This window comes from Cetorhinus maximus, chromosome 18, assembly GCF_964194155.1.
Source record: "Cetorhinus maximus chromosome 18, sCetMax3.hap1.1, whole genome shotgun sequence".
NCBI lineage: Eukaryota > Metazoa > Chordata > Chondrichthyes > Lamniformes > Cetorhinidae > Cetorhinus > Cetorhinus maximus.
The window spans coordinates 76856365-76882591 of NC_135896.1; the positions used below are offsets into that span (position 1 = coordinate 76856365).

The 26227-nt window shown below is 44.0% G+C and overlaps 2 protein-coding genes across 5 annotated transcripts in view; one reads left to right on the forward strand and one right to left on the reverse strand.

Annotated features, from left to right (window-relative positions):
* ino80 (INO80 complex ATPase subunit) overlaps positions 1 to 25186 on the reverse strand; it is a 199588-nt gene extending 174402 nt beyond the window's left edge. The window contains exon 1 of one of the 3 annotated variants that reach the window (XM_078562944.1): positions 24785 to 25186. The gene's annotated coding sequence lies outside the window, so the exon portion shown is untranslated. The remainder of the gene's footprint in view (positions 1 to 24784) is intronic. The other 2 variants (XM_078562945.1, XM_078562947.1) reach the window with 2 other exon arrangements.
* Positions 25187 to 25424: 238 nt separating this feature from the next.
* The window catches only part of exd1 (exonuclease 3'-5' domain containing 1), a 71939-nt gene continuing 71136 nt past the window's right edge, over positions 25425 to 26227 (forward strand). The window contains exon 1 of one of the 2 annotated variants that reach the window (XM_078562993.1): positions 25425 to 25641. In XM_078562993.1, coding sequence (XP_078419119.1) covers positions 25518 to 25641 — 124 coding nt within the window. In that variant the 5' untranslated portion in view covers positions 25425 to 25517. The remainder of the gene's footprint in view (positions 25642 to 26227) is intronic. The other variant, XM_078562994.1, reaches the window with a different exon arrangement.

Below are 26227 nucleotides of genomic sequence, written 5' to 3' on the forward strand. Positions count from 1 at the left end.
TGGGGAAACATTTTTTTTTAAAGTTTTTTTTGTGAAGAATTGATTTAAATCAGACTTCAACATATGACAAATGAATCAGTAAAAGAACCCCAAAGGTTGTAGTTTCTCAGGCTCACTGTTAAAAAAAGCCCTGCATGACAATAAGTCATCTTCTGCACACTGAAGCAATATAAGGTTCACATTGGGTCATGCCCTTCATCTTTCAGAGTTAAGGCAATACATCTGTCCCTGGAAACCGGAAAATTGCACTGTGACTGGGCAACAATTTACAGGGTGTCATGCTGCACCAAGAACCTGCTTTACATACACCACTCTGAAACCTTCCTGATGGATTAGACATCACATGGTTTGGAGCCCCCTATCCAATTCAGATGAATGCTTCAGGACTGGTTATTAGAGCATGAAACAGAGACTTTACAGCAGTGGTGGGCAACCTGTGGCCCAAAGGCTGCATGTGGCCCATCAGGGTTCTGAGAGCGGCCCATGAGACATTTTGTTGACCGTTGTCCAGGCATAGGGCTGCCAGATTCTGCTGGTTTCCATCTGCGTAGTTTTTTTCTACTGGTATTACTAAAGTGAAATGCATGCAAAGTTGATTGCACACAACATTGACCATAAGGGCTGTGTGCTCCCTCTGCACCCAATCAAAACGCTGCTATGGTTTAATCAGCATGCCCCACAAATTCACATTCATGAGGTCATGGTTAGTGCACATGACCAATTTCAATCTTGTGGCCCACCAAGATGAAGGAGGGCCACTCATGCGACCCACTCACTAGCCTAGGTTGCCCATCACTGCTTTACAGTCAGTTGCATTCAGTGAGCCATCTATCTACATTGTTGCACTTCGGGTAAAAAAAAAATGGACAGCTTCATAATCCTCTTTTAAGATCCTGAAGAGTCTGTCCCGTCTAAGACTTTAATGCAATGGGTTTAACAAGATAGCAATTGTGTTCACAGAGCCATATGAATTTAAGTTTGCAACTAGCCCCAGATGTGTGCTAGATGTCACCTTAACTCGCTAAGGTTTTCCCTCCTATGCATTAAAACTCCAAGTGATTTCTACTGGCACCTCGAACAATGGCTTGGACAGGGCATCAAAGCATAAATTGATTCACATGTATCACCGAAACGCAACAGTCATCAAAGCTGATAGCACTTTTAAATTTTTTTCAGAAAAGATAGTGAGGAGGAAGATTGATTCAGGGTTTTAAAACCTAATTGAAATACTGCAACAAAACAAATGCAGCATTAAAATCAGGACACAGAATAAGAAGGTTGAGCCAGTAGAACTGAAAACTGCTAAGTATCGCAAAGCTATTCACAGAAGGGGAAAGCTGATCATGGAAAGAAGAGTTTATAATGAATGACTAGATGTTTGGCCCAAGAGATCACCTTCGAGAGGGTTTTCAAAAAGGAGAACATAGCACTGAGGGCATTTAGGGAAGCACCACATCCCACAAAGATATTCCAGAATGCTTCAGGTGTTCCAAAATGCAAGGTACTATAGTGCAATAGTTGTGGCACTAGGCTATCAATCTAGAAAACTTGAGTTCAAGTCACACCTTGAATTTAATTAATCCAGATGCCACAAGCAAATGACCATGAAAGCCACTAGGCTGTTATAAAAACCTAGCTTTGGGGAGAAGACTTTGCCAGTCTGGCCTAAATGTGACTCTGTGAGCAAGACACTCAGCTGCACAAACAATTGCCACACAAGACAACAACTGTTGAAAATTAGCAGTGAGCAATAAACACAGTCTTGCCAATGTTGCCTACATTGCAAGAACAAATAAAGAAAAGGTCAATGTTATATAGGAAACATAGCAGCCACTTTGCACAGAATAAACTTTGTACTTCAGCAATGATCAGTCTATTTTTTTTGGCATTATTTAAGGAAGGAACGCTGGGAGAATTCACTGTTCTTCTTCAAGTAGTGGCATAGGATCTGTAACATATTACCCGGCTGTGCAGATAGGACTTCAGTTTAAACTCTCTTGCGATGAAGGGTACTTTAAAAAGTGGCAGTTCCTCAGTAATGCACACAAGGGACAGTTTGGATTATGTGTTTAAGTCCTGGAGTGGTTCTTGAACCTTGTACCCACAACTTTTGGACTCAGGCTGCAGTGCAACTAAATGAACAAGATTGGAAAGGATTCTGATGCAATAGTTTCTGTTCCTATACCTTGTTCGTTGCAGATGTTTTCTGATGTTTCCATTTGTTCTCAAAAAATGATCAACGCTACTTTTATTTGTCAAGTTATGTATTCCTATATTCATTCAACTGTACAGTGTACCTATTTAACTGATCAAACACATACTGGTAAAACAGACACTTTGTATTCATGTGGCTTACACTGAAACAATTGACCTCATTGCCCTTGGGCTAGACAGTGAAGATGGGTAAAAAGGGGAAGAACTCCAAAGTTTCTGCTACTAATCACTAACAATAACCACTGCTACAAAGTGAATGTGTGTTGGTACCAATTGTGAAATCTCCTCCTCATTACCACTGAAAGATCACATCTGAAGTGTGGGTGAAAGCTTTCCAGGGCACGAGGGACTGACCACTGTCCCATCAGTCGGGGAAAATAAACTGGTTACAATCAGTTTGGAAGTAAATGCTGCTGACACAAGGGGAAATTGGCATGCCGTGTGAGCATATGGGAGTTCTTAGCAAAGATATAGTAGAGGCACAGAGCTAGCTAAAAAGGACCTCAGGTGCACAAGTGCTTCAAGCAGTCATATGCGATGTTGAAACACTTTCATGAGATCTGAACTGAACTAGAAACATCAGCTTGCTGGTGTTTAGCAAGCATTCGGTTATAATGAATTAATGTGGACCTTCCTAAATTGATTATAATCTGAAGTCTAGTACCCATTGCGCACTCCTTGGATAACCAATTCCTGATTTTCCCTATACTCTCCCGCAAGGGTTCACCTGCCTCAGGCTATCACCAAAAATATACTAGATCACAGTACCAGCCTCTCGCCCTCAATGCTACAAAGCCAAAAGCTTACTGCATCTAAATTCAGCGATGTAGACAAGTGTAACATTCAATATGTTTGCAGCCAAACTCCATACAGCACCACTTTAAACTGTTTACGGAGAAACTGTTCATTTGCTGTATGCATTTCATAAATGACATCTACCTATCTACAAGAAGTAATGCGAGGAGCCCAACAAAGTAGATGGGAGAAATACTTCCACTGCCACATTTCTCACAATGTCCCAAGCTCATCATTCGCTAACAACTCCAACAGGTTAGGCTTACTTAACTCAGGGGTACAGTGAAGGCACAGTTTTCAGATATGCACTACCGACAGCCAGCTCTACCTGACCACAACCTCTCCCAACTCCTGTTGTCAAACTATCAGACTGTCTACCTGACACCCAGTACTGGATGAGCAGAAATTTCCTCCAATAAATAGTGGGCAGACTGAAGCCATTGTTTTCGGCCCCCACTCCAAACTCCATTCCCTAGCTACTAACTCCATCCTTCTCCTTGAGGTTAACCCAGTCTGTTCGCAACTTTGGTATCACATTTGATCCCACAATGAGCTTCTGACTTCATATTAGTGTCATAACTAAGACCACCTATTTCCATCTCCGTTACACCATCCAATTATGCACATCTCAAATAATCTGTTGCTGAAATCCTCATTCATGCCTTTGCTACCCTAAACTTGACTACTCCAACACATTCCTGGCTGGCCTTCCACATTCGATCTTTGTAAATTTGAGGATCCAAAACTCTGCTGCCAGTGTCTTAACTTACAGCAAGACCTATTCCCCTATCTTCCTGTGCCCACTGACCTACACTGGCTGCCAGTCAAGTGGTGTCTTGACTTTAAAATTCTCAGCTTTGTTTCAAATCCCTCCATGGCCTTGGCTCTCCCTATATCACAATCTATTCAAGCTCCACAACCCTTCAAGATATCTGTGCTCCTCTAATTCTAGCCTCTTGTTCATTTCCAGTTATAATTGCTGCATTGGTGGCTGTGCCTTCAGTTACCTTAGGCCCTAAGCTCAGGAATTCACTCCCTACACCACTCCACGTCTCTACCTCATTTTCTTCTAAGTCACTCCTTAAATCTACTTCTTTGGCCAAGCTTTTGGTCAACTGACATAATATCTCCCTATGTGGCTCGATGTCATACTTTGTTTTATAACGCTCTTGTGAACTGCCTTGGGACATTTCATTATGTTAAAGGTATGATATTCTTGTTGGGTACGAACAATATCTGTTACCATTAAGGGAGATGGTGGAGTAGTAGTAACGTCATTGGACTAGTACTCCAGAGGCCTAGGCTAATGGGGCTACAGGTTCAAATCCCACAATGGCAGCTGGTGAAATGTGAATTCAATTAATAAATCTGGAATTGAAAGTCATGGTGATCATGAAACTACCAATCGTTTTCACTAATGTCCTTATCTGGTCTGGCCTATATGTGACTTCAGACCCATTGCAATGTGGTTGACTCTTAAATGCAATAAGACCTGGACAATATCCAGGCTTGAGCTGACAAGTGGCAAACAGCATTGTGCCACACACAAGTGTCAGGCAGTGACCATCTCCAACGAGAAAATCTAACCATCGCCCCATGACATTCAATGCCATTACCATCACTGAATCCCCGACTCTCAACATCCTGGGGTTACCACTGACCAGAAACTGAACTGGACCAGCCATATAAGTACTGTGGCCACAAGAGATCAGAGGCTAGGGGTTCTGTGGCACATAACTCACCTCCTGACTCTCCAAAGTCTGTCCACAATCTACAAGGCACAACTCAGGAGAGTGATGGAATACTCACCACTTGCCTGGAGGAGTGCAGCTCCAACAACACTCAAGAAGCTCGATGCCAACCAGGACAAAGCAGCCCGCTTGATTGGCACCTCACCCACAAACATTCACTCCCTCCACCACTGACACACAGTGGTAGCAGTGTGTACTATCTACAAAATGCACTGCAGGAACTCAACAAGCCTCCTTAGACAGCACCTTCCAAACCCACAACCTCCACTATCTAGAAGGGCAAGGGCAGCAGACACATGGGAACACCATCACCTGGGAGTTTCCCTCCAAGCCACTCACCATCCTGATTTGAAAATATATTGCCATTCCTTCAGTGTTGTTGAAAATCCTGGAACTCCCTCCCTAACAGCACTGTGGGGGCACCTAAACTACATGGACTGCAGCAGCTCAGCACCACCTTCTCAAGGTCAATTAGGGATGGCCAGTAAGTGCTCACATTCCATGAAGGAATAAAAAAATGGCTAGCAGTTCAAAGGAAATTAGGGATGGGCAACAAATGCTGGCCTTGCCAGTGGCGCCCAAATCCAATGAAAGAATAAAAAATTAATATCCAATTCATTACTATTTTCTGCTAAAAGGTTTTAAGACTTGGTATTTTAGTATGAATTGTCAGCTAATGTGTATTACAGTAATGGCGCAACCCTGTTTGTTGCCAATTGTTTGAGCATGGTGCTCAAATGTGCTGTAGCGAGGTGCTGAGTTGGACTCTCAGGCTTTGCTTATATTCATATTGAATAAAGAGCAAAATACTGCAGATACTCCAAAACAGAAAACGCTCATGTCGAAAGTTTCACATCTTAATGCCCCTTCCCCAGAAACGAAAAATGTTTTCATCTGTAAAAGGCAGAGGAGAGGTCCACCTCGGTGTCTCAGCCCTTATCTGCAGACAATGAAGCCTTTTAGTTTGAGCCTCCTGACCAGGTACCAACCCCAACTAAAAGGCCAAGCAACCTATTCTCAGGCTTCTGAATGTTTTGCTGCCTGTGATTCAGGCAAGCAGTGGAGCAAATCAAAGTCCAAAGATCACAAACCATCTCATTTTCTCTTTGCAACAATGGCCACCAACAGCTGTTCTGCAACTGTCCACACACTGGAGCACCCTGTGTAATAAGGAGACAGCACTACTCATGCCATTACACTCAGGCAGACTTTGGTGCAATTGTTCCATTAGGTGAATTCAATGTTGTGTCACCAGGTAAGGCACTGAACAGCGGTCAGGCATGCTCCCAAAAACTGAGGGTTTGGGGGGAGTGGAAAACGGGAAAGACTGGCATGCAATTTATCACAGGCTGTTGGAATGCATCACGTCATTTGAATAAACCCTCGCAGAGATGGAGACACAAGTCTGTTTTCACTGGCTTGATAAGCAGTTGGAGTAAGGACAATACTGGGAAAGCACACCAAATCATTTTGGTGTCATCTTCTACACAGGGATCTACTCACCAATACTCTTTTTGTTTAAACATTTCCCCTCAAATACTGAAACACGCCTCCGATTCACTTCCATGATTCTATATCGCTTTTAATTTAAAATAACACATTTAACTCCCCAATGCATGGAAGGTCCCTCTTTTGATCCTCAGTCTGGGTTTAATGATTTTAGGGGGAATTGTTTGAGGTGATACAATTGGCCTCAGCACCTGCTGAAGGGCAAGAAGTCAAGCGTGCATGGTCTACAGTGAGTTGGCTGTAAAGCATGCCAAGGGTAGGAAAGAGACTGGGTTCAGTTCTGATGCCTGCTACAGTGAATAGCCCCCCAACACTACCTAGGATTCTACCTGGATGAGGTACCACCTTAGCAACGTGAAGCAAGAAGTAAAGAATAATGACAAAATATTTCTCTAACGCACAAGATTACAATCCTACAAAACACCTAATTTGTGTTGTATCACATCTCAGATGCACACAGGCAGACGCAGTAACACAGATACTGGAAAGTGAATGAAAGCACACTAAGACCCAGAGCTGTCACATCAACACGTCAGGTGTGAAATGTAATTTTTTTAACCAACCAATTCTTCTGATACATTACAAGCTAAAACAGACACATGGTCACATCAGACAGAATGTTCCATTTCTAACATCACTCACTTCACAAGGCCAGAAATTAAAATCAATAAAAATTTTAAAAACAATTAGATCTTGCATTTTTCTTAAATAGGAGGTGGCTTTGATGACTCAGTGACACCATGCACTACTCTAGGGACCCAAGTGCAGCAATGATCTTGGTGTTGAATTAGCTATTACTGTCGTGGCTGCTATAACTGGAGCTGGGCAGGGAGAAAGTCTGCCACAGTTCCAGCTTCTTACTATGATCAATACCAGAGTCTGTGGGCATATGGACATTAGAGAAAGGAAGGATCAGGCTCAGCTGTAATGACCCACACATTCACAGTGAACGATTCATCATAAGAGAAGGCCAATCAGCCCTTCAAGCATGTTCTTCCACATAATCAGATTACGTCTGATCTGTATTTCACTCTGTTCATCTGCCTTTCTTCCCTATGCCTCAGTACCCTTAACTATGTATAGACGCCAATTACCTATCTATCTAGTCTTGAAAGCCCCAATTGACCACTGCATCCACAGCCTTTTCGGGACAAAGCTCCAGATTACCACTATCCTTTGCGTGAAAGTGCTTAACGATTTCACTTAGAATTAGACTAGTCATTTACAGGATTCTGCCCCATCGTTCCAGGTTCCCCCCACTGGGAAAACTGTCTTTACACCTAGCCTATTGAATTCCTTCATTATTTTAAACATCTCAATTTACTCACCCCTCAACTTTCTAAGCTCAAGGAAATACAAACCATGTTTATCCAATCTGACCTTAACTTGATCCTTTAAGCATTGGTATCCGAGCTTCAACACGGCAAGTGGTTACCAGGAAGGCAGAGTAAACGTTTTAGGGACATCCTCAAAGCCTCCCCGAAAACATGTAACATCCCCACTGATTTGTGCGAATCTCTTGCTTGAGACCGCACAAACTAGAGAAGAAGCATCCGCAAAGGTGCCAGCCATTTCGAACGTCTCCGGCAGGCCAAGATGGAGGCCAAGTGCAAACAGCAGAAGCAGCGTGCCAAAATCCAAGCATCCTACCCACCCTCCTCATCAAACACTACCTGCCCCACCTGTGGCAGTGTGCGCAGATTCAGCACTGGATTCTTTAGTCACCTCAGGACCCACAACCCCAGAGTGGGAGAAAGTCATCCTTGGTCCTGAGGGACTGCCAAGAAGAAAGAATAATTTTGGTGAATCTGCAACGTGGCCTCTTCACGATCATTGTACTTTGAGGTTCAATTCCCAAAACTGAACACAATATTCCAGATGGGGGTCCTACCAAGGCCCTGTACAACTAAAGCATAAATTCCTCATTTATGTATCTTAAATCCAATGTTCCATTAGCCTTTTTACTTGCTGTACCTCTGCACTAGCTTTTAATGAGTTGTGTGCAAAAACACCTAAATCTCTTTGCTACTCCACTGCTCTGTCTCTCACCATTAAGAGAATATTCCGATTTGTCTCTAATCCAAAGTGGATGACCTCTCACTTCCCCATTTTGAACTCAATCTGCCAGTTTTGTCCGCTCATTGAATTTGCATATGGTTCTTTACAAATTACTGCTTGCAACTCAATGCTCCTTCGAACTTTGTGTCATCTGCAAAGTTAGATATACAACTTTCTATTCCTTCATCCAACACCACTAGTCACATCCCACTCATTACAAAATGCTCTTTGTATCCGTATTCTTGGGCTTTGCCTACCAATAAATTACTAACCCATGTGTCAAGATTACATCCAAATCCCTGCAATTTCATTCTTGCTAATAACTTCTTGCGAACAAATGCCTTCATGAAGCCCATATAGACAACATCCACAGACACTCCATGATCCATCATCTTACTAAAATCCTCAAAAAATTAATTAGTCAGACCTGACCACCACTTCACAAATTCATGCCAACTCTGAACAGCTCACACTTAAGTGTTCAGACACTTCCTCGGATGAGAATTCCAGTAACTTCCCAAATAAACTGACAAGCTTGATGCTCTCTCTGTCTTCCTTCCATTCTTAAAGAATGGAGTAACATTTACAAATTTCTACTCCAAAATGACACAATTCTTGAATCGAGAGCGCTTTCACATGGTGTGAAATCATCTGGTCCAAGAGACTTCTCAATCTTAAGCCCCATCATTTTCACTATTACGTTTTGTTTTTAAAACATTAAATGCCTTAAAATGAGGTTCCCTTGCACTTGCTGGTATTTTGTTCTTACCCCACACCCACTGTAAAAACAGATACAAAGTACCCATTTAACAATTCTACCATTTGCCAATAATCTGCACCTATCTTTAATAGGCCATTTGTAGAACAATACAGTGCAGAAGGCAGATCGACTTATCACGCCTGTGCCAGCTCTACTTATCCAACTAGACCTACTCCCATGCTCTTTCCCACAGTCCTGAAAATATTTCCCCTTCCAAGTATTTATCCAATTGCTTTTTGAAATTTATTATTGGTACTTCAATCAGTGCACTCCAGGTCAAAACAACTTGCCCAAAAAACTCAAGTCCTCAATGGTTCTTTTGCCAATTACCTTAAATCTGTCCCAGCTGGTTACTGACCATTCAGCTACTGCAGTTTCTCCTTATTTACTTTATCAAAACCATTTATGATTTTGAACAATTATTAAAATCTCCTCTTAACCTTCTCTGCTTACAGGGGAATGTAACAGTTTTTTTTCCAGTCTCTTCATGTAACTGAAGTCTTTTATTCCTGGCACAATTCCAGTAAATTTCCTCTACATCCCCTTTTAAGGCTAAACTAAAGTGTGGAGCCCAGAATTGACCACGATACTTCAGTTGAGGTCTTCCATATCAACCATCATTCAGCTTTATCATTTTGTCCTGTCACCTTGAAAGATTTGTGCATTAGAACCCCCAGATCTGTTTCTGCACCCTCTTAAAAGCTGTACCATTTAGTTTTTATTGCCTCTCATTTTTTTCTACCAAAATGAATCACTTCATATTTCTCTGCATCAAATTTCATCTGCCATGTGTCTGCCTTCTTAACCACTCTTATAAATGCCTTCGCTATCAGCTTTGATATCCATTGCTATTTTTTTCATTTCCTTTGGCACTATTGTATCCCTTGGTTGCTTTTGATACTGAAGCATTAGCCTAAATTATGTGCTCAAATCCATAAGGCTAAAATCAATCCTTCTGGCTCAGACATTAGAATGAACTTAATGTGGATTCAAGTGGGGTGAGCATTTTCTTTGATTTTATACCCATAGCGTTATGATTATAGGCCAAAATTCATTTGAGATTTATTGCATATAACAAAAAGTATTCTCAAGAACCATATCTCTAGACCAATGAGACAGTTACTCATTTTAGGTCATAAGGTGCAGAGCATAAGACATTTAAATCCTCAGCCACCAGAAGCGTAAAAAGTTTAGGAACTGGCTGGGACAGTGGTGAGATATTATTACGTATCATCCTTGCATGTGTGCCAGATTGTGGATTCAAGTCTTATTTCACAAATTTGCCACTTGAGTAGTGCAGAAGTGAAACTCACCTCTGTTAGGGAAGCAACAATACAAATAACTGGAGAGAAAACATGGCAATCTGGCTGTTATAGCACTTATCTGACTCTGAACAGGCAGCTAGGCATTAAACGCTGTTTCCCAGAAATTAAGACAAAAGAGCATTCCCTAAATCATTAAATAAACTAACTCTTAACTTCAAGGAGCAAGAAGACATGTGCAGCCAGCAATGTCTTTCCTAGGGGCAGCATTCCATTTTTCTATTACATATACACTCAAAACGTTTTTCACAGTAATGGGCATTTACAAGTAGAGGAGGAACAGGCTATACTGATGACTCAGTTTGAACACTAGCCCATGCTGATATCAGCCTCAGCTAAGCACTACATAGTGAACCACCTTCTGCCACCCTCCCATCCCCCTCTGGTGAGTAAAACCCTCTGGTAAAGGTCACAGTGAAAGCACAATCTTGTTTGTCACTGGTGCTAACATTCTTGATCTTGAGCTTACATGGAAAGCAGGCACATTAATTACACACCAGAAGACTACTGACAAGGTTTTACAGTTCCAACATAATTTCCTCCTACTGCCCAAAATAGCCAGCTTGATAACTTTGTGCTGTGGAGCTAAACCTGAACCTCTTTTCCTCTCCCTGTGTCATGGCCTACCTCACAGGCGGTGTCCAAGTTTAAGTTGTGAATGTGACCGCCTGTGCGCTTTAGTATATTTTTTGCTGCCACATCTTCTGTGGCATTTGACGGAAATGTTGATGGAATATATATCCAATTCAGAACAGATGGCAATCTCTTCAACCTTAGATGACTGAAATCCTCAGCTAAGGTACCAGAGATACTGATACGGGAATTGTTGTTTGCAGATTGTGACCTCATGTCACACTGTGAGCATGTCCTTCAACAGATCATGGATTGTTTTTCAAAGCTGACTGACAACTATGAACTAACCATCAGCTTATGGAAGAGAGATACTCCACCAACCACCACCAAGTTCAGACCATATCCCACATACTATAACTGTCGATGACACAACCCTGAAGGCTGTAGATAACTTCACCTATCTCGGAAGCACAATCTCTAGAAACATCTGCATTGATAGCAAAGTGACAAATAGAATTGTCAGAGCAAGCTCAGCATTTCCCCCTTTATGAAGCGACTTTACAGGAAATGAGGTATCAAACTTACAACGAAAATTGCTGCGCTAATACCTACCCTCCCATAAGCTTATGAGACATGGACTATCTACTCCACACATATTAAGCAGATGGAGAGGTTCCATATTTGTTCAGAACGTCATGGGTATCAAATAGAAGGACAAAGTGCCCATCACTGAGGTACTTCCAAATAGCAGGAATATCAAGAATTGAAACACTCATCATCACAGCCCAAAGATGGAGTGGACATGTAGTACGTTTGACTGACAAAATCCCTAAGGTGGTCACGCATTCACAACTTACACTTGGACACTGCCTGTGAGGTAGGCCAAGATTAAAGTTCAAGGACTCCTTGAAGGTGAACCACAGGAAATGTGGCAAGTCCACCACATGCTGGTAGAAAACTGCACAAGAAAGAACTACCTGGGGAGCAATCTCAAGTAGTGGCATCGATTCCTTTGAAAAGCACAATAGGCAAGCTAGAAAGACTGGACAGTCCCAACAAAAATCAGACAATTCATCCTTATCCACACTGTGGAAAGCCATGCACATTAGCCACGTTTGAATGCATAACAGATGACTTTATGCACGCAAGAGCCAACTTCAATAATGAAGGGAAACCGATTATGACATTTCACAGTATCTTCAGAATATGCACCAAATACCAGCCTTGACTCAGTGGTAATCCTACTCCAGAACGAACACTTAGTTCTAAGCTGACATTTCACTGCAGTACTGAGAGTCAGGTTTGCCATTTTATGTGAACATAACTCCCAGGTAACATTACTCCCAGTCCCACGTGCTAGTGAGTATAGGAGTAGGAGAATTGAACTATTGAACATGTGGCTGGAAAGTTGGTGTAGGAGGGGTGGCATCAGATTTCTGAGGCATTGGGACCGATTCTGGGGAAAGTGGGAACTGTACAAGCTGGCCAGTCTATACCTGAACAGGACTGGAACCAATATCCTTGCAGGGAGATTTGCTAGTGCTGTTGGGGTGAGGGCAGGGGCAGGAGGGTTTTAAACTCGATTGGCAGGGGGCTGGAAACCAGAGGACAAATCCAAAGCAGGGAATGGGAGATGGAGAATTAGCGAGTGACTCTGAAATACAGAAGCAGCACAGGTTAAAAAGAATACAGCACAAGAATTTGGCAGTGTTAAAAGATGAATATGTAAATGCAAGTCATATAGTAAATAAAACCAATGAGCTGAGGGCACAGATGGATACATGGCAGCATGATACCTTCACTATAACAGAAACTTGGCTTAAAGAGGGACAAAAATGACAGATCAACATCCCTGGATATAGAGATTTCAGGCAGGATAGAGAGGGGGTAAAAAAGGTGGGGGTGTAGCATTATTGGTTGAAGAAACAGTTACAGCTGTGAGAAGAAATGATATCCGAAATGAAGCATCAAATATGGGTTGAGCTCAGAAATTAAAAAAGGGGCAGCCACATTGCTAGGAGTGTACTACAGACCGTCAAGTAGTGGAAGGGAGTTAGAAAAGCAAATATGTAGGCAAGTTTCTGAGTGCAAAAACAATAGGGCAGTAATAGACATCACCTTCCAGCGCTAAGACCACTACCATCTAGAAGAACAAAGACAGCAGATAGATGGGAACACCAGCACCTGGAAGTTCCCCAAAGCAGTCCATGTCCAAATGCAGCAAGACCTGGACAATATCCAGGTCTGACAAGTGGCAAATAATATTCGCGCCACAAAAGTGCCAGGCAATGACCATATCCAACAAGAGAGAATCTAACCATTGCCCCTTGACATTCAATGGCATTACTGTCACCGAATCCCCCACTATCAACATCCTGGGGGTTACCATTGACCAGAAACTGAACTGGACTAGCTATGTAAATACTGTGGCTACAAGAGGTCAGAGGCTGGGAATCCTGCGACGAGTAACTCACCTCCTCACTCCCCAAAGCCTGTCCACCATCTGCAAGGCACAAGTCAGGAGTGTGATGGAATACTTTCCACTTGCCTGGATGAGTGCAGCTCCCACAACATTCAAGAAGCTTGACACCGTCTAGGACAAAGCAGCCCACTTGATTGGCATCACATCCACAAACATTCACTCCCTCCACTGCTGACACACAGTAGCAGTCGTGTGTACCATCTACGAGATTTCTGGAGGAACTCACCAAGCCTCCTTAAACAGCACCTTCCAAACCCACAACTACCACCATCTAGGACAAGGACAGCAGATACATGGGATTACCACCACCTGGAAGTTCCCCTCCAAGTCACTCACCATACTGACTTGGAAATATATTGCCATTTCTTCACTGTCGCTGGATCAAAATCCTGGAACTTCCTTCCAAACAGCACTGCGGGTGTACCTACACCACCTAGACTGCAGCGCTTCAAGAAGGCAGCTCACCACCACCTTCTCAAGGGCAATAAATGCTGGCCCAGTGAAGCCCACATCCCATGAATGAACAAAAAAGAAAAACTGGAGGCTTCAACTGCCCTAATATCAATTGGGATGCGAACAGTGTGAAGGGCACAGAGGGCACACAATTCTTGAACTGCATTCAAGAAAACCTTTTCAGCCAGCATGTAACAAGTCCAATGTGAGGGTCGCAATTCTAGGTGTAGTCTTAGGAAATGAAGCTGGGCAAGTGGATGAAGTAGCAGTGGGGGGCCATTTTGGAGATAGTGACCATAATACAATTAGATTTAGCATCATTATGGAAAAGGACAAAGAGAGAACAACGCTAAACGTTCTAAGTTGGGGGAAGACAAATTTTACAAAGCTGAAAGGTGAACGGGCGAAAGCAGACAGGATACAGCTACTAGAAGGGAAAACAGTGTCAAATCAGTGGGAGGTATTCAAAAGTGAGATTCTTCGGGCAGAGTGTAGACATACCCCCACAAAGAAAAAGAGTGGTACTGTCAAATCTAGAGCCCCTGGTTATCCAGAAACATACAGTGTAGGATAAAGCAGAAAGAGAGAGCTTACAACAGTCACAAAATGCTTAATACTGTAGAAAACCTAGGAGTATAGAAAGTACAGGGGTGAAGTAAAAAAGGAAAATAGGAAAGCAAAGAGAGGATATGAAAAAATATTGGCAGGTAAAATCAAAGAAAACCCAAAGATGTTTTACCAGTACATTAAGAGCAAGAGGATAACTAAGGAAAGGGTAGGGCCTGTCAGAGATGTACAACATAAAGCATGCAGTATTCTAGGCTTCATTAATAGGGCATAGAGTACAAGAGCAGGGAAGTTATGATGAGTTTATAAAGGACACTGGTTAGGCCTCAGCTGGAGTATTGTGTACAGTTCTGGGTGCCACACTATAGGAAAGATGTGAACGCATTGGAGAGAGTACAGAAGAGGTTTATGAGAATGGTTCCAGGGATGAGACACTTCAGTTATGAAGAAAGATTGGAGAAGTTGGGACTGTTTTCCTTCGAGAGGAGAAGACTACGAGGGGACTTGATAGAAGTTTTCACAAACACGCGGGGTCTGGACAGAATAGATAGGGAGAAACTGTTCCCACTCGTAAATGGATCAAGAGCCAGAGGGCACAGTTTTAAAGTGTTTTGCAAAAGCAAATGCGAGGTAAGCAAAAAACGTTTTCACACAGCGAGCAGTTAGGGTTTGGAATGCACTGCCTGGAAGTGTGGTGGAGGCAGGTTCAATGGAGGCATTCAAGAGGGCATTGGATGGTTATTTAAATAGAAACAACATGCAGGGTTACAGTGAAAAGGCAGGAGATTGGCACCAAGTTAAAATGCTCAGAGAGCTGGTGCAGGCACCATGGGCCAAATGACTTCCTTCTACACCGTAATAATTCTGTGATTCTGTGGTAACTTGTGTGTTGATGCAGAAGATGTGGGCAGGGTTTCAATGAATGCTTTGTCTCTGTCTTCACTAAGGAGAGGGCTGATGTAAACATTCCAGTTGAAGAGGAAGCGTGTGAAATATTAGATACAATAAGTATAATGAGAGAGTAAGTGCTGGAGGGACTGGCATCCTCATAGGTGGATAAATCATCATGGCTGGATGGATTGTATTCCAGGTTGTTAAAGGAAGACAGGGAGGAAATAGCGGATACTCTGAGGGTCATTTTGCAATTCTCACTAGATACAGACAAGGTACCAGAGAATTGGAGGTTTGCAAATGTTGTACCAATATTTAAAAAGGGTGTGAGGGCTAGGCCAGAAAATTATAGGCTGGTTAGTTTGACTTCAGTGGTGGGCAAATTATTGGAATCAATTCTAAGAGACAAAATAAACTGTCACTTAGAAAGGCGCAGATTAATCAAGGATAGCCAGCACGGTTTTGTTAGGGGAAAGTGAGATCCCATGGGATACAGGGGAAGATGGCAAGTTGAATCCAAAATTGGCTCAATGACAGGAAACAAAGGGTAATTGTCGATGGTAATTGTCGATAGATGCTTTTACAAGTGGAAAGCAGTTTCCAGTGGTGCTCCACAGAGCTCAGTGTTGGGACCCTTGCTGTTTGTCATATATATTAATAATTTGGACTTAAATGTGGGAGGCATGAATGGGAAATTTGCAGACGACACAAAAATTGGCCATGTAGTTGATAGTGAAGAGGATAGCTATTGTATTCAGAATATATCAATGGTTTGGTTGAGTGGGCAGATAAGTGGCAAATGGAATTCAATCCAGAGAAGTGTGAGGTAATAAATTTGGGGGGTGCAAACAAAGCTATGGAATACTCAATAAATGGGAGGATATTGAGAAGGGTAGAGGAAGTGAGACAGTTTGGAGTGCATGTCCACGGGTCCCTGAAGATAACAGGACGTGTGGATAAGGTGGTGAAGAAAGCATAAGGAATACTTTCCTTTATTGGACAAGGTATTGAATACAAAAGCAGGGATGTAATGATGGAACTATGAAACACTGGTTAGGCCACAGCTGGAATATTGTGTACAGTCTGATCACCATATTACAGGAAGAACATAACTGCTCTGGAGAGAGTACAGAGGAAATTTACAAAAACATTGCCGCAGCTTGAAAAGTGCAGCTATGAGGAAAGATTGGATAGGCTAGGGTTGCTTTCCTTAGAATAGAGGAGGCTGAGGGGTGACTTAATTGGGGTGCACAAAATTATGATAAATAGGGTAGTCAGGAAAGACCCGTTTCCCATAGCTCAGGGATCAATTGCCAGAGGACATACGCTTAAGGTGATTGTTACAAGGATTAGAGGGGACATGGGGAAAAAGTTTTTCACCCAGAGGGTGATGGGTGTCTGGAATTCACTGCCTAAATTGGTGGTTGAGGCTGAAACACAACTAATTTAAAAAGGTACCTGCATATGCACCTGAAGTGCTGTAATCTGTAAGACTCTGGACCAGGTGCTAGAATGTGGGATTAAAAACGAGTGGCTAGTTTCTTTTTTCTCTTTTTACGGCTGGAGCAGACACGATGGGCTGAATGGCCTCTTTCTGCGCCTTAACTTTTCTATAGTTCTATAAAAGATCTTGCTGCACTATTCAAAGATCAGGGAGTTCTCCTAATTGCCTGGACAACAGTTATCCCTCAATCAACTTCACCAAAAGTAGATTAGCTTGGTATTTTCGCTCAAAGCTGTTTGTGCACAAATGTCGGGGACTGCCTTACAAAGAGGTAGAGGTTATGTTGCAGATGTATAGAAATACAGTTCTGACCACTGCACCTCAGGAAGGGTATGTTAGCCTTGCAGATGGTGCAGCACAAATTTACCAGAATGATATGGGGACTAAAGGGGTTGAATTATGAGAGTAGATTCATAGGTCAGGCTTATATTCCCCTGACTGATGCACAAGATAATGTCAACTGAAAATGTCAAAATTGAGTTGATAGATTGTTGTTAGGTAAGGGCATTCAAAGTGACAGAACCAAGGTGAGTTAATGGAGTTAAAATACAGCTCAGCCATGATCCAAATGAATGCACAACAGGCTCAAGGGACTGAACAACCCTACAAATTGGTTGCCATCTTTGTCTACTTACACCAGTGACTGCACTACAGCCTACAGATGTTAGTGGAAACAACATCTAGCCCCATTACCATTGCCCACATCCACAAAAAGATAATGCAGCAACAGGACAGGAAAATAATGCCTAAAGAAAGCAACAAGAGAGACATGCCAAGACAGGTGTTAACCAGTAAAATAAAAGGAAAATACTGTGGATGCTGGAAATCGGAAATAAAAACAGAAAATACTGGAAAAACTCAGCAGATCTGGCAGCATCTGTGGAAAGAGAAACAGAATTAACATTGAGTCTGTATGACTCTTCTTCAGAACTAAAGAGAGGTAGAAATTTGATGGATTTTATACTGTTTTAGAGGGCATGGAGCAGGTGGAGCAAAATAGAAGGTCAGGGATAGGTGGGAGTTCAGGAGTGCTTTGACAAAGATGTCAAAGCAAAACATAACAAGTGACAGATGGCCCTGTTGCAGGGGTGGTGGTGGTGCGTGGGTGGTTTGGGGGGGGGTTGAGAAAAAACTGGATGAGGAAAAGGGGTCCAGATGGAGGAGAGTTCATAGTCTGCAGTTGTTGAACTCAATATTCAGTCCAGAAAGCTGTAAAGTGCCTAGTCGGAAGATGAGGTGCTGTTTCTCCAGTTTGCGCTGGGCTTCACTACAACACTGCAGCAAGCCAAGGGCGGACATGTGGGCATGAGAGCAAGATGGTGAGTTGAAACTGCAAGCGACAAGAAGATCTGGGTCATGCTTGCTTACTGAGCAAAGGTGGTCTGCAAAGCTATGTAGAGGAGACCGCATTGGTAAAGGGGCAGGTGTTGCACCTTCTGCAATTGCATGGGAAGGTACCGTGGGAGGGGAATGAGGTGTTGGGGGTGTTGGAGGAGTGGACCAGGCTCTCCCAGAGGGACCAGATGTCATGGAGGGAACAGTCCCTATGGAATGGCAGTGGCATCATGCTGGAGTTGGCGGAAATGGCGGAGGATGATCCTTTGAATGCGGAGACTGGTAGGGTGAAAAGTGAGGACAAAGGGGACCCTATCATGGTTCTGGAAGGGAGGTGAAGGGGTCAGGGCAGAGGTGCGGAAGATGGATTGGACACTGCTGAGGGCCCCCGTCAAGCACTCGGGGCTTGATTCCTCTGATGCCCTACAGGCAGGGGGAGACTCTCAGTTCAGGAAAAAAGGAAAACATGTCAGAAGTGCCATTTTGGAAGGTAGCATCATCAGAACAACTGCAACAGAGGCAGAGGAACTGGGAGAATGGGTTAGAGTCCTTACAGGAAGTAGGGTGCGAGGGGCTGTAGTCGAGGTAGCTGTGGGAGTCAGTGGGCTTGTAATGAATATTGGAAGACAGCCTATCACCAGAATTGGAGACAGAGGGGTCAAGGGAGGGAAGGGAAGTGTCAGAGATGGACCGTGTGAAGGAGAGAGGGGGATGGAAATGGGAAGCAAAAAAAAAAAGATAAATTTTTCCAGGTCCAGACAGGAGCATGAAGTGGCACCGATACATCATCAATGTACCGAAAAGAGTGTTGTGGGAGGGGGCCTGAGTTGGACTAGAACAAGGAGTGTTCCACATACCTCACAAAAAGACAGGCATAACTGGAGCCAACGCGGGTACCCATAGCCATGTCTTTTATTTGGAGGAAGTGAGACAAGTTAAAGGAGAAATTGTTCAGTGAGAGAATAAGTTCAGCCAAACGGAGGAGAGTGGTGATAGATGGGGATTGTTTGGGCCTCTGTTCAAGGAAGAAGTGGAGAACCCACAGACCATCCTGATGGGGGTGGAGGCGTAGAGGGACTGGACTCCATGGTGAAGAGGCGGCAATTGGGGCCAGGAAACTGGAAATTGTTGATATGATGTAGGGCATCAGAGGAATCAAGAATGTAGTTGGCAAGAGACTGGACAAGGGGAGAGAGAATGTAGTCAAGATGGGAAGAAATGAGTTCCATGGGACAGGAACAGGCTGACACGATGGGTCTACCAGGACAGTCCTGTTTGTGGATTTTGAGGAGGAGGTCGAAGCAGGCTGCGCAGGATTGGAAAGCTATGAGGTTGGAAGCTGGAGGGAAGATCTCCAGGGGAGATGAGCTCAAAACTGACTTGAAACGTTAACTCTGTTTCTCTCTCTACAGATGCTGCCAGATGCTCCCAGCTCTTCAGTGAGAACACCCTCCATTGTGTTGTGTGACATCACCACCATGCTAAATATATATTCAGAACAGATCTAGTAGCTCAAAACTGGGTATCTGAGGTGCTGTGGGCCATAAGCAGCAGCATAATTGTATTCAACTACCATTTGTAATCTCTTGTCTGAGTTTTTCCAGCATTTTTTGTTTTTATTTCAGGTGCTATCCAGGCTTGGTAGTTTTCCTTAGAATAGGGGAGGTTGAGCAGTTAATCAAGATCTATAAATGAGGACCCTAGATAGCTCTTTCCTCCCTGCTCTATTTTCCGTAAGTAGGAAGGTCAATAACGAGCGTACATAGATTTAAAGTAATTGGTAGAGGGATAAGGCGGGATTTGAGGAGAAATATTTTCACCCAGAGGGTGAAGGAGGTCTGGAACACTCTGTCTGAAAGTGTTAGAGGCAGAGACCTTCGTTGCATTTAACAAATACTTGGGTATGCACTCAAAGTGTCATAACCTACAAGCCTATGGACCAAGAGCTGCAAAATGGGATTAGGTCAGTTAGGTCTATATTTTGTCAGCACAGACATGATGGGCCAAATGGCCTCCTACAGTGTCATAAATTATACTCCAGGCTGGCAACTTAAAAGTCCATGTCCCTCACTAAGAGGGGCTTGGTAGCGCCGCTACTGCCAAGCCAGCCAAGACCCGAAAGGTGTATCTGCCAGACAGGGCCTGCGGCAGGTGGTGAGGGAACCAAAGGGGAAACCAAGTAGATCTGGTCTTCATCAATCTACCTGTCACAGATGCCTCTGTCCATGACAGTATAGGTAGGAGTGACCTATAGCTCGGAAATGTAGGTAGCACAGTCCTTGTGAAGACCAAGTCCCATCTCGTGTTGTGTGACATCACCACCATGCTAAATATGATATATTCAGAACAGATCTAGTTGCTCAAAACTGGGCATCTGAGGTGCTGTGGGCCATAAGCAGCAGCATAATTGTATTCAACCACAATCTGTAACCTCTTGGACTAGCATATCCTTCACTTAACCATTACCATCAACCCTAGGTCAATGAAGAGTGCAGGAAAGCATGCAGGAGCAGCACAAGGCATACCAAAATATGAGGTGTCAACCTGGCTACAGTCCTGAAGCTTCAACATGGACTACTTGCATTCCAAATAGCAGAAGCAGCATGCAACAGAGCTAGGAGGTCCCACAGTCAACGATTCAGATCTAAATTCTACATTCCTACCATATCCAGTCGTGAATGGTGGTGGACAATTAAACAACTAAAAGGAAGCGGCAGATCCACAAATATCCCCATCTTCAATGATGGGGCACTCCAGCACAGTGCAAAAGACAAGGCTGAAGCATTTGCAACCATCTTCTGCCAGAAGTGTCAAGTGGATGATCTATTTTGGTCTTCTCAAGAAATGACTGATGGCACTGGATACTGAAAATGTTACGGACACTGGCAACATCCCGGCAATATTACTGAAGACTTGTACTCCAGAACTAGCTGCACCCCTAGTCAAGCTGTTCCAGTACAGCTACAACTCTGGCATCTACCCGACAGTGGGTAAAATTTCTCAAGTATATCCTGTCCACAAAACAAAGGACAAATCCAATCTGGCCAATTACCACCATCAGCCTCTTATCGATCATCAGCAAAGTGATGGAACGCGTCGTCAATAGTGATATCAAGTAGCACTTACATAGTAATAACCTGCTCGCTGAAGCTCAGCTTGGGTTCCACCAGGACCATCCAGCTCCTGAATTCCAGAGATGAAGTGAGTGAATGCCCCTGACATCAAGAAATCCTAGCAAAATGGGAATCTGGAGGAAAGCTCTCCACTGGTTGGAGTCATATCTAGCACAAAGGAAGATGGTCGTGTTGGTTGGAGGCCAATCATCTCAGCCCCAAGACATTGCTGCAGAGGTTCCCCAGGGTAGTGTCATAGGCTCAACCATCTTCAACTGTTTCAATGACCTTCCCTACATCATAAGGTCAGAAGTGGGGATGTTTGCTGATGATTGCACAATGTTCAGCATCATTCGCAAATTCTCAGATACTAAAGCAGTCCGTGTTTATACGCAGCAAGACCCGGACAATACTCAGGCTTGGGCTGACAAGTGGGAAGTGAAATCACGTCACACAAGTGCCAGGCAATGACCATCTCCAAGAGAGAATCTAGTCATCTCCGCTTGATATTCAATGGCTTTACCATCACTGAATCCCCCACTATCAACATCCTGTGGGGGGTTACCATTGACCAGAAAGTGAGTTGGACCAGCCACATACGAGCAGGTCAGAGGCAGGGAATTCCGAGTCGAGTAACTCACCTCCCAACTCCCCAAAGCATTCCATCATCTACAAGGCAGAAATCAGGAGTGTGATGGAATACTCGCCACTTGCCTGGATGAGTGCAGCTCCACCAACACTCAAGAAGCTCGACACTATCCAGGACAAAGCAGTCCATGTGATTGGCATCCCATCCAGCACCTTAAAGATTCACTCCCTCCACCACCGCACACAGTGGCAGCAGTGTGTACCATCTACAAGATGCATTGCAAAAACACACCAAGCCTCCTTAAACAGCACCCTCTAACCCTGCAGCCCCAATCACCTGGAAGGACAAGAACAGAAGCATGGAAACATCACCATCTACAAGTTCCTCTCCAATCCACACACGAACATGACTTAGAGCTATATCGCTGATCCTTCACTGTCACTGGATCAAAATCCTAGGGCTCTATTCCTAACAGCACTGTGGGTGTACCTACATCACATGGACTGCAGCAGTTCAAGGCAGTGGCTTACCACCACCTTCTCAAGAGCAATTAAGGATGAGCAACAAATGCTGATCTTGCCAGCGACACTCATATTCAATCAAAGATTTTTTAAAAATTTATGATTCTATGCATCTTCAAAACCCTGCTCACAGTTCACTTTTTGGGTACGTATATACAATAAATAGAAATGAAATACGACACAGCAATATTATTTTCAGATCTAAACAAAATGGTCTCATACTTAAGGACCCAGTTCACCACTGTAAACTTTGAAGTTGACACTGGAACATTTCCTCAGAAGTAAATGTTTCACAATTACACGAAACACCTGGACAAAACATGCACTATGGAAATAATACACGGTACCAATTTTAGATGAATTGAAAGTTCTGATTATAAAGCACTACATTATATGTACAAGAAAGGCCATTCTGTTATGTCACAAGATAGTAATGACATCAGGTTATCGCCAAATTCCTTAAACTAAGTTTACACCTCCACAGATACACAATGGGCAAATTCCTACAACCTACAAACATTAAGCAGCACCCCCAAGGGAATAAATTATACCATGTAGTTTATTTCTACATAATATCAGACCCAGGACAGGTAAATAAGGTGGTTGAGAAGGCACACGGGATACTTTATTAGCCAAGACAAGGGCAGGCAGGCTATGTTAGAACTGAACCAAGCACTAGTTAGGCCACAGCTAGAATACTGTGATCACCACAGAACAGGAGGGATGCAATTGCACTAGAGACAGTACAGAGGAGATTGACAAGGATGTTGCCAGGACTGGAAAATTTTAGAGCAGAGGGGGTCGAGGGAAGAGTTAATTGAAAGCTATAAAATTATGTGGGATAGATGACTAGCAAAAACCCTTTTCTCAGGATCACTAACCTCAGAACCCCTTAGGTGTCTGATCGCAGTTGACCCAGCCTTGGGAAGGTTTCACACATTTTAGGTCATAGGCCTCCTTACTGAATACCCTGCAGAAGAGCATGTGGGTGGATGTTGGGTCAAGACAGGATCAGATTTGACTGCTGACACACACCAGCACCAAAAGATAACCAGTAGAAGTAGAACTGCAGCCCTGGCATGAGTCAGGTTCTTAAACAGAGCAAAAAAATATTGGGGACACAGGGAGGACAAATGTCTTTGGTTTTATTTGTAACCCAGGGGTCAAGTTTATCCAGTATTAATTTCAAGAGCAGCAGGACAACCATCATGCCCAACATTTTGTTGACTGAACAGGTTGGCTGCATCTTCAAATCTTAAAAAAAGATTCTTTCACCAAATTTAAAATTTTATAAATGAATCCATGTGCTTGAATTAAAAGCCCATATTCTATTTATTTCTGTTCAATAAAATAACTTATAAAACAATTTAACCCAACACCCAGCCAACTTTTAGACCATTAAGTTCTGTAATCTAATTCAACATTTGTGGATTCAGTTATTTTCTGGCACTGTCCTTGGTGTTGATCACAAAAATATATTGCTCTGTTATTAATCAATAAATGTCAATAACTATCGATAACTTAATTTTAAATTGTTTTCATCTGGGTATTAAAGAAACTGAATTTGAGGGGGGGAAAAAGGCAACCTCAAGTGGCATGTGAAAATGACTTTATTTCTCAAATACCCAAAATTCTGGCTGTCAGAATAGTAGGAATAGGTTGCAATTTCAAATTAAACATATAGCACATTTATTATAGCATCATTTTGATTACAGTAAGATTTTATTTTTTAAAGGTCATTATTTCTTAAAAATTAAGCCCCCATCGCAAAAAAATTGGACCTCCCAATTCCTCTCCTCCTCCCCACCCGCCCCCCCCCCCCCCCCAAACCCCACTTTGCAAAGTGAACAGGCCAAGGGAGCGGAAAGGAAAAAGTTGAGGGCGGGTTAGTATCCGACAATCTGAAATAATTACACCAGGCAATCTGGAGGATGAGGGCAGTGGGGATTAAAGTTTGAGAGGCCGGCTAGGCCCGAGCAGGAAGAGGCAGACAGTACGCGGAGGGAGGGAGGGAGGGAGAGACGATTGGTGGTGGGGGGGGGGGGGGGGTGCCTGGCCCTTTAAGCGGCCCCGATGTTCCCGCAGTGTGAAGCGGAGCCGGGGGATGAGGCGAGCCCGGGAAACAATCGGTATGAAATTGGAAAGACTCGAGTGAGGAGGGGAATCCAAGCAGGCCTGGTCTGGATTTTCCTCCCTCCCTCCGCCCGATCCGCCACACAGGGGAAAAAAATTCCTCTCAAGACATCGGGCCATTTCCCATTAAAATAAACGGCACAAACGCCCGTCCGCCTCCTCCCCCCCACCACCGCACACACTCACTCACTCACTTACACTCACTGCCGCTTACCTCGGCTCGCCCCTGCTTCTGCCTCGCCGCGCCGCTCCTCTCCCCGAGCCAAGATGGCGCTTGCTTTGGAGAGGCAGAGGTTGCGATGTCTGACAGAGGGAGCGGGGCGGCCGGTTTCGCAGCCGCTCTGCCTGAGTCCCTCCGAGCGCCGCCGCCGCCGACCGCCATTGCGGCTCTACCCCCGGCCCCCCCAGGCCAGAGCAGCCGAGCGCCGACCAGTTTCCACCTCAGCACCCGGCCCGGAACGGAGACCCCACGCCGCCCCTGGGCCCACCACAGTGTGCCACTGTGAGGAATGTCAAGCCCCTCTTTCTTAGAGGTCAGTCATTTCGAACGAACTCGTCCGAGAAAGGGGTGAATTCGAAGGAAAAGAAAGATAGGTCATCGATCGAGTCGACCATCGACTCTCACGCCTCGATTGACGGAAAATGCCGAAGTGTGTGTGACGCCACACGGCTGGCTCGAGCATCAGCCAATCAGGCGTCTGCTTTTTGTTCCTCGTGCGGCTCCGGGAAAGGAGGGGCGGGATGCCAAGGACGGCAGGAGGGAGGGGAAGGCTAATCTCGCGATATCTCCCGTCCAACGGTTGCTGAATTTCGAAAAAAAGACTCAATCGGCTCCTGTCAATCACTGTGGTTGGAGGCGGGGCCTTACGGGCCCATAGGCTGCAGGCGCGAGCATTAGGTGCACGTGCTGTTGGTGGGCATTTGGTGCGGGCACGGCTGGGGAGGCGATGGATTTGGTGTGGCTGCGAGAGCTCCTCACTAAGCAGGTCAAAATCACCTTGGTGTGCGGGACTTACTCGGGATGTCTTCGGCATGTGGATGCTGCTACGAAGGCCGTTGTGTTGGATCAAGGTGGTGATAACCTGTAGGAGGGAAAGATTTGGACAGAAGGGGAGGGTGTGGAGGGTGTTTGCAGGGGAATGGGAGAGAAATTAGGTGCTTTGACCATCAGAGTCTACATTGTTTTTCTCCACATCGCCAGTTAGCTAGTTAGTTGTTTTGGTAACACATTAGCCTCTTAAGTCAAAAGGTTGGTGGGTTTAGATCCCACTCTATGGTTTGAGCCCAAAAATCAAGGCTGATACTTCATTGTAGTACTGAGGGAGTGCTGTGCTTTTGGAGGTGCTGTCTTTTGGATGCGATGTTAAATTGAGGAGTAGAAGACCTGATGGCACTACTTTGAAGAAGACCCCAGTGTTCTGGCCAGTAATTTTCCCTCAATCAAGATCATTAAAACAAATTATCTAGCCATTGTCACATTGCTGTTTGTGGGAATTTATGTGCAATTTGCCTGCTCCATTTCCTACATTATGGTGGTTGTTATGATCTCTGTGGAGACCAATAACAAGAAAGAACCAAACTTCCAAAAAAGATGGACAAGACTTCACTTTTTAAAAACTTTTACTGTGCCAATCAAACCAAAATCAGTCTAAATTGA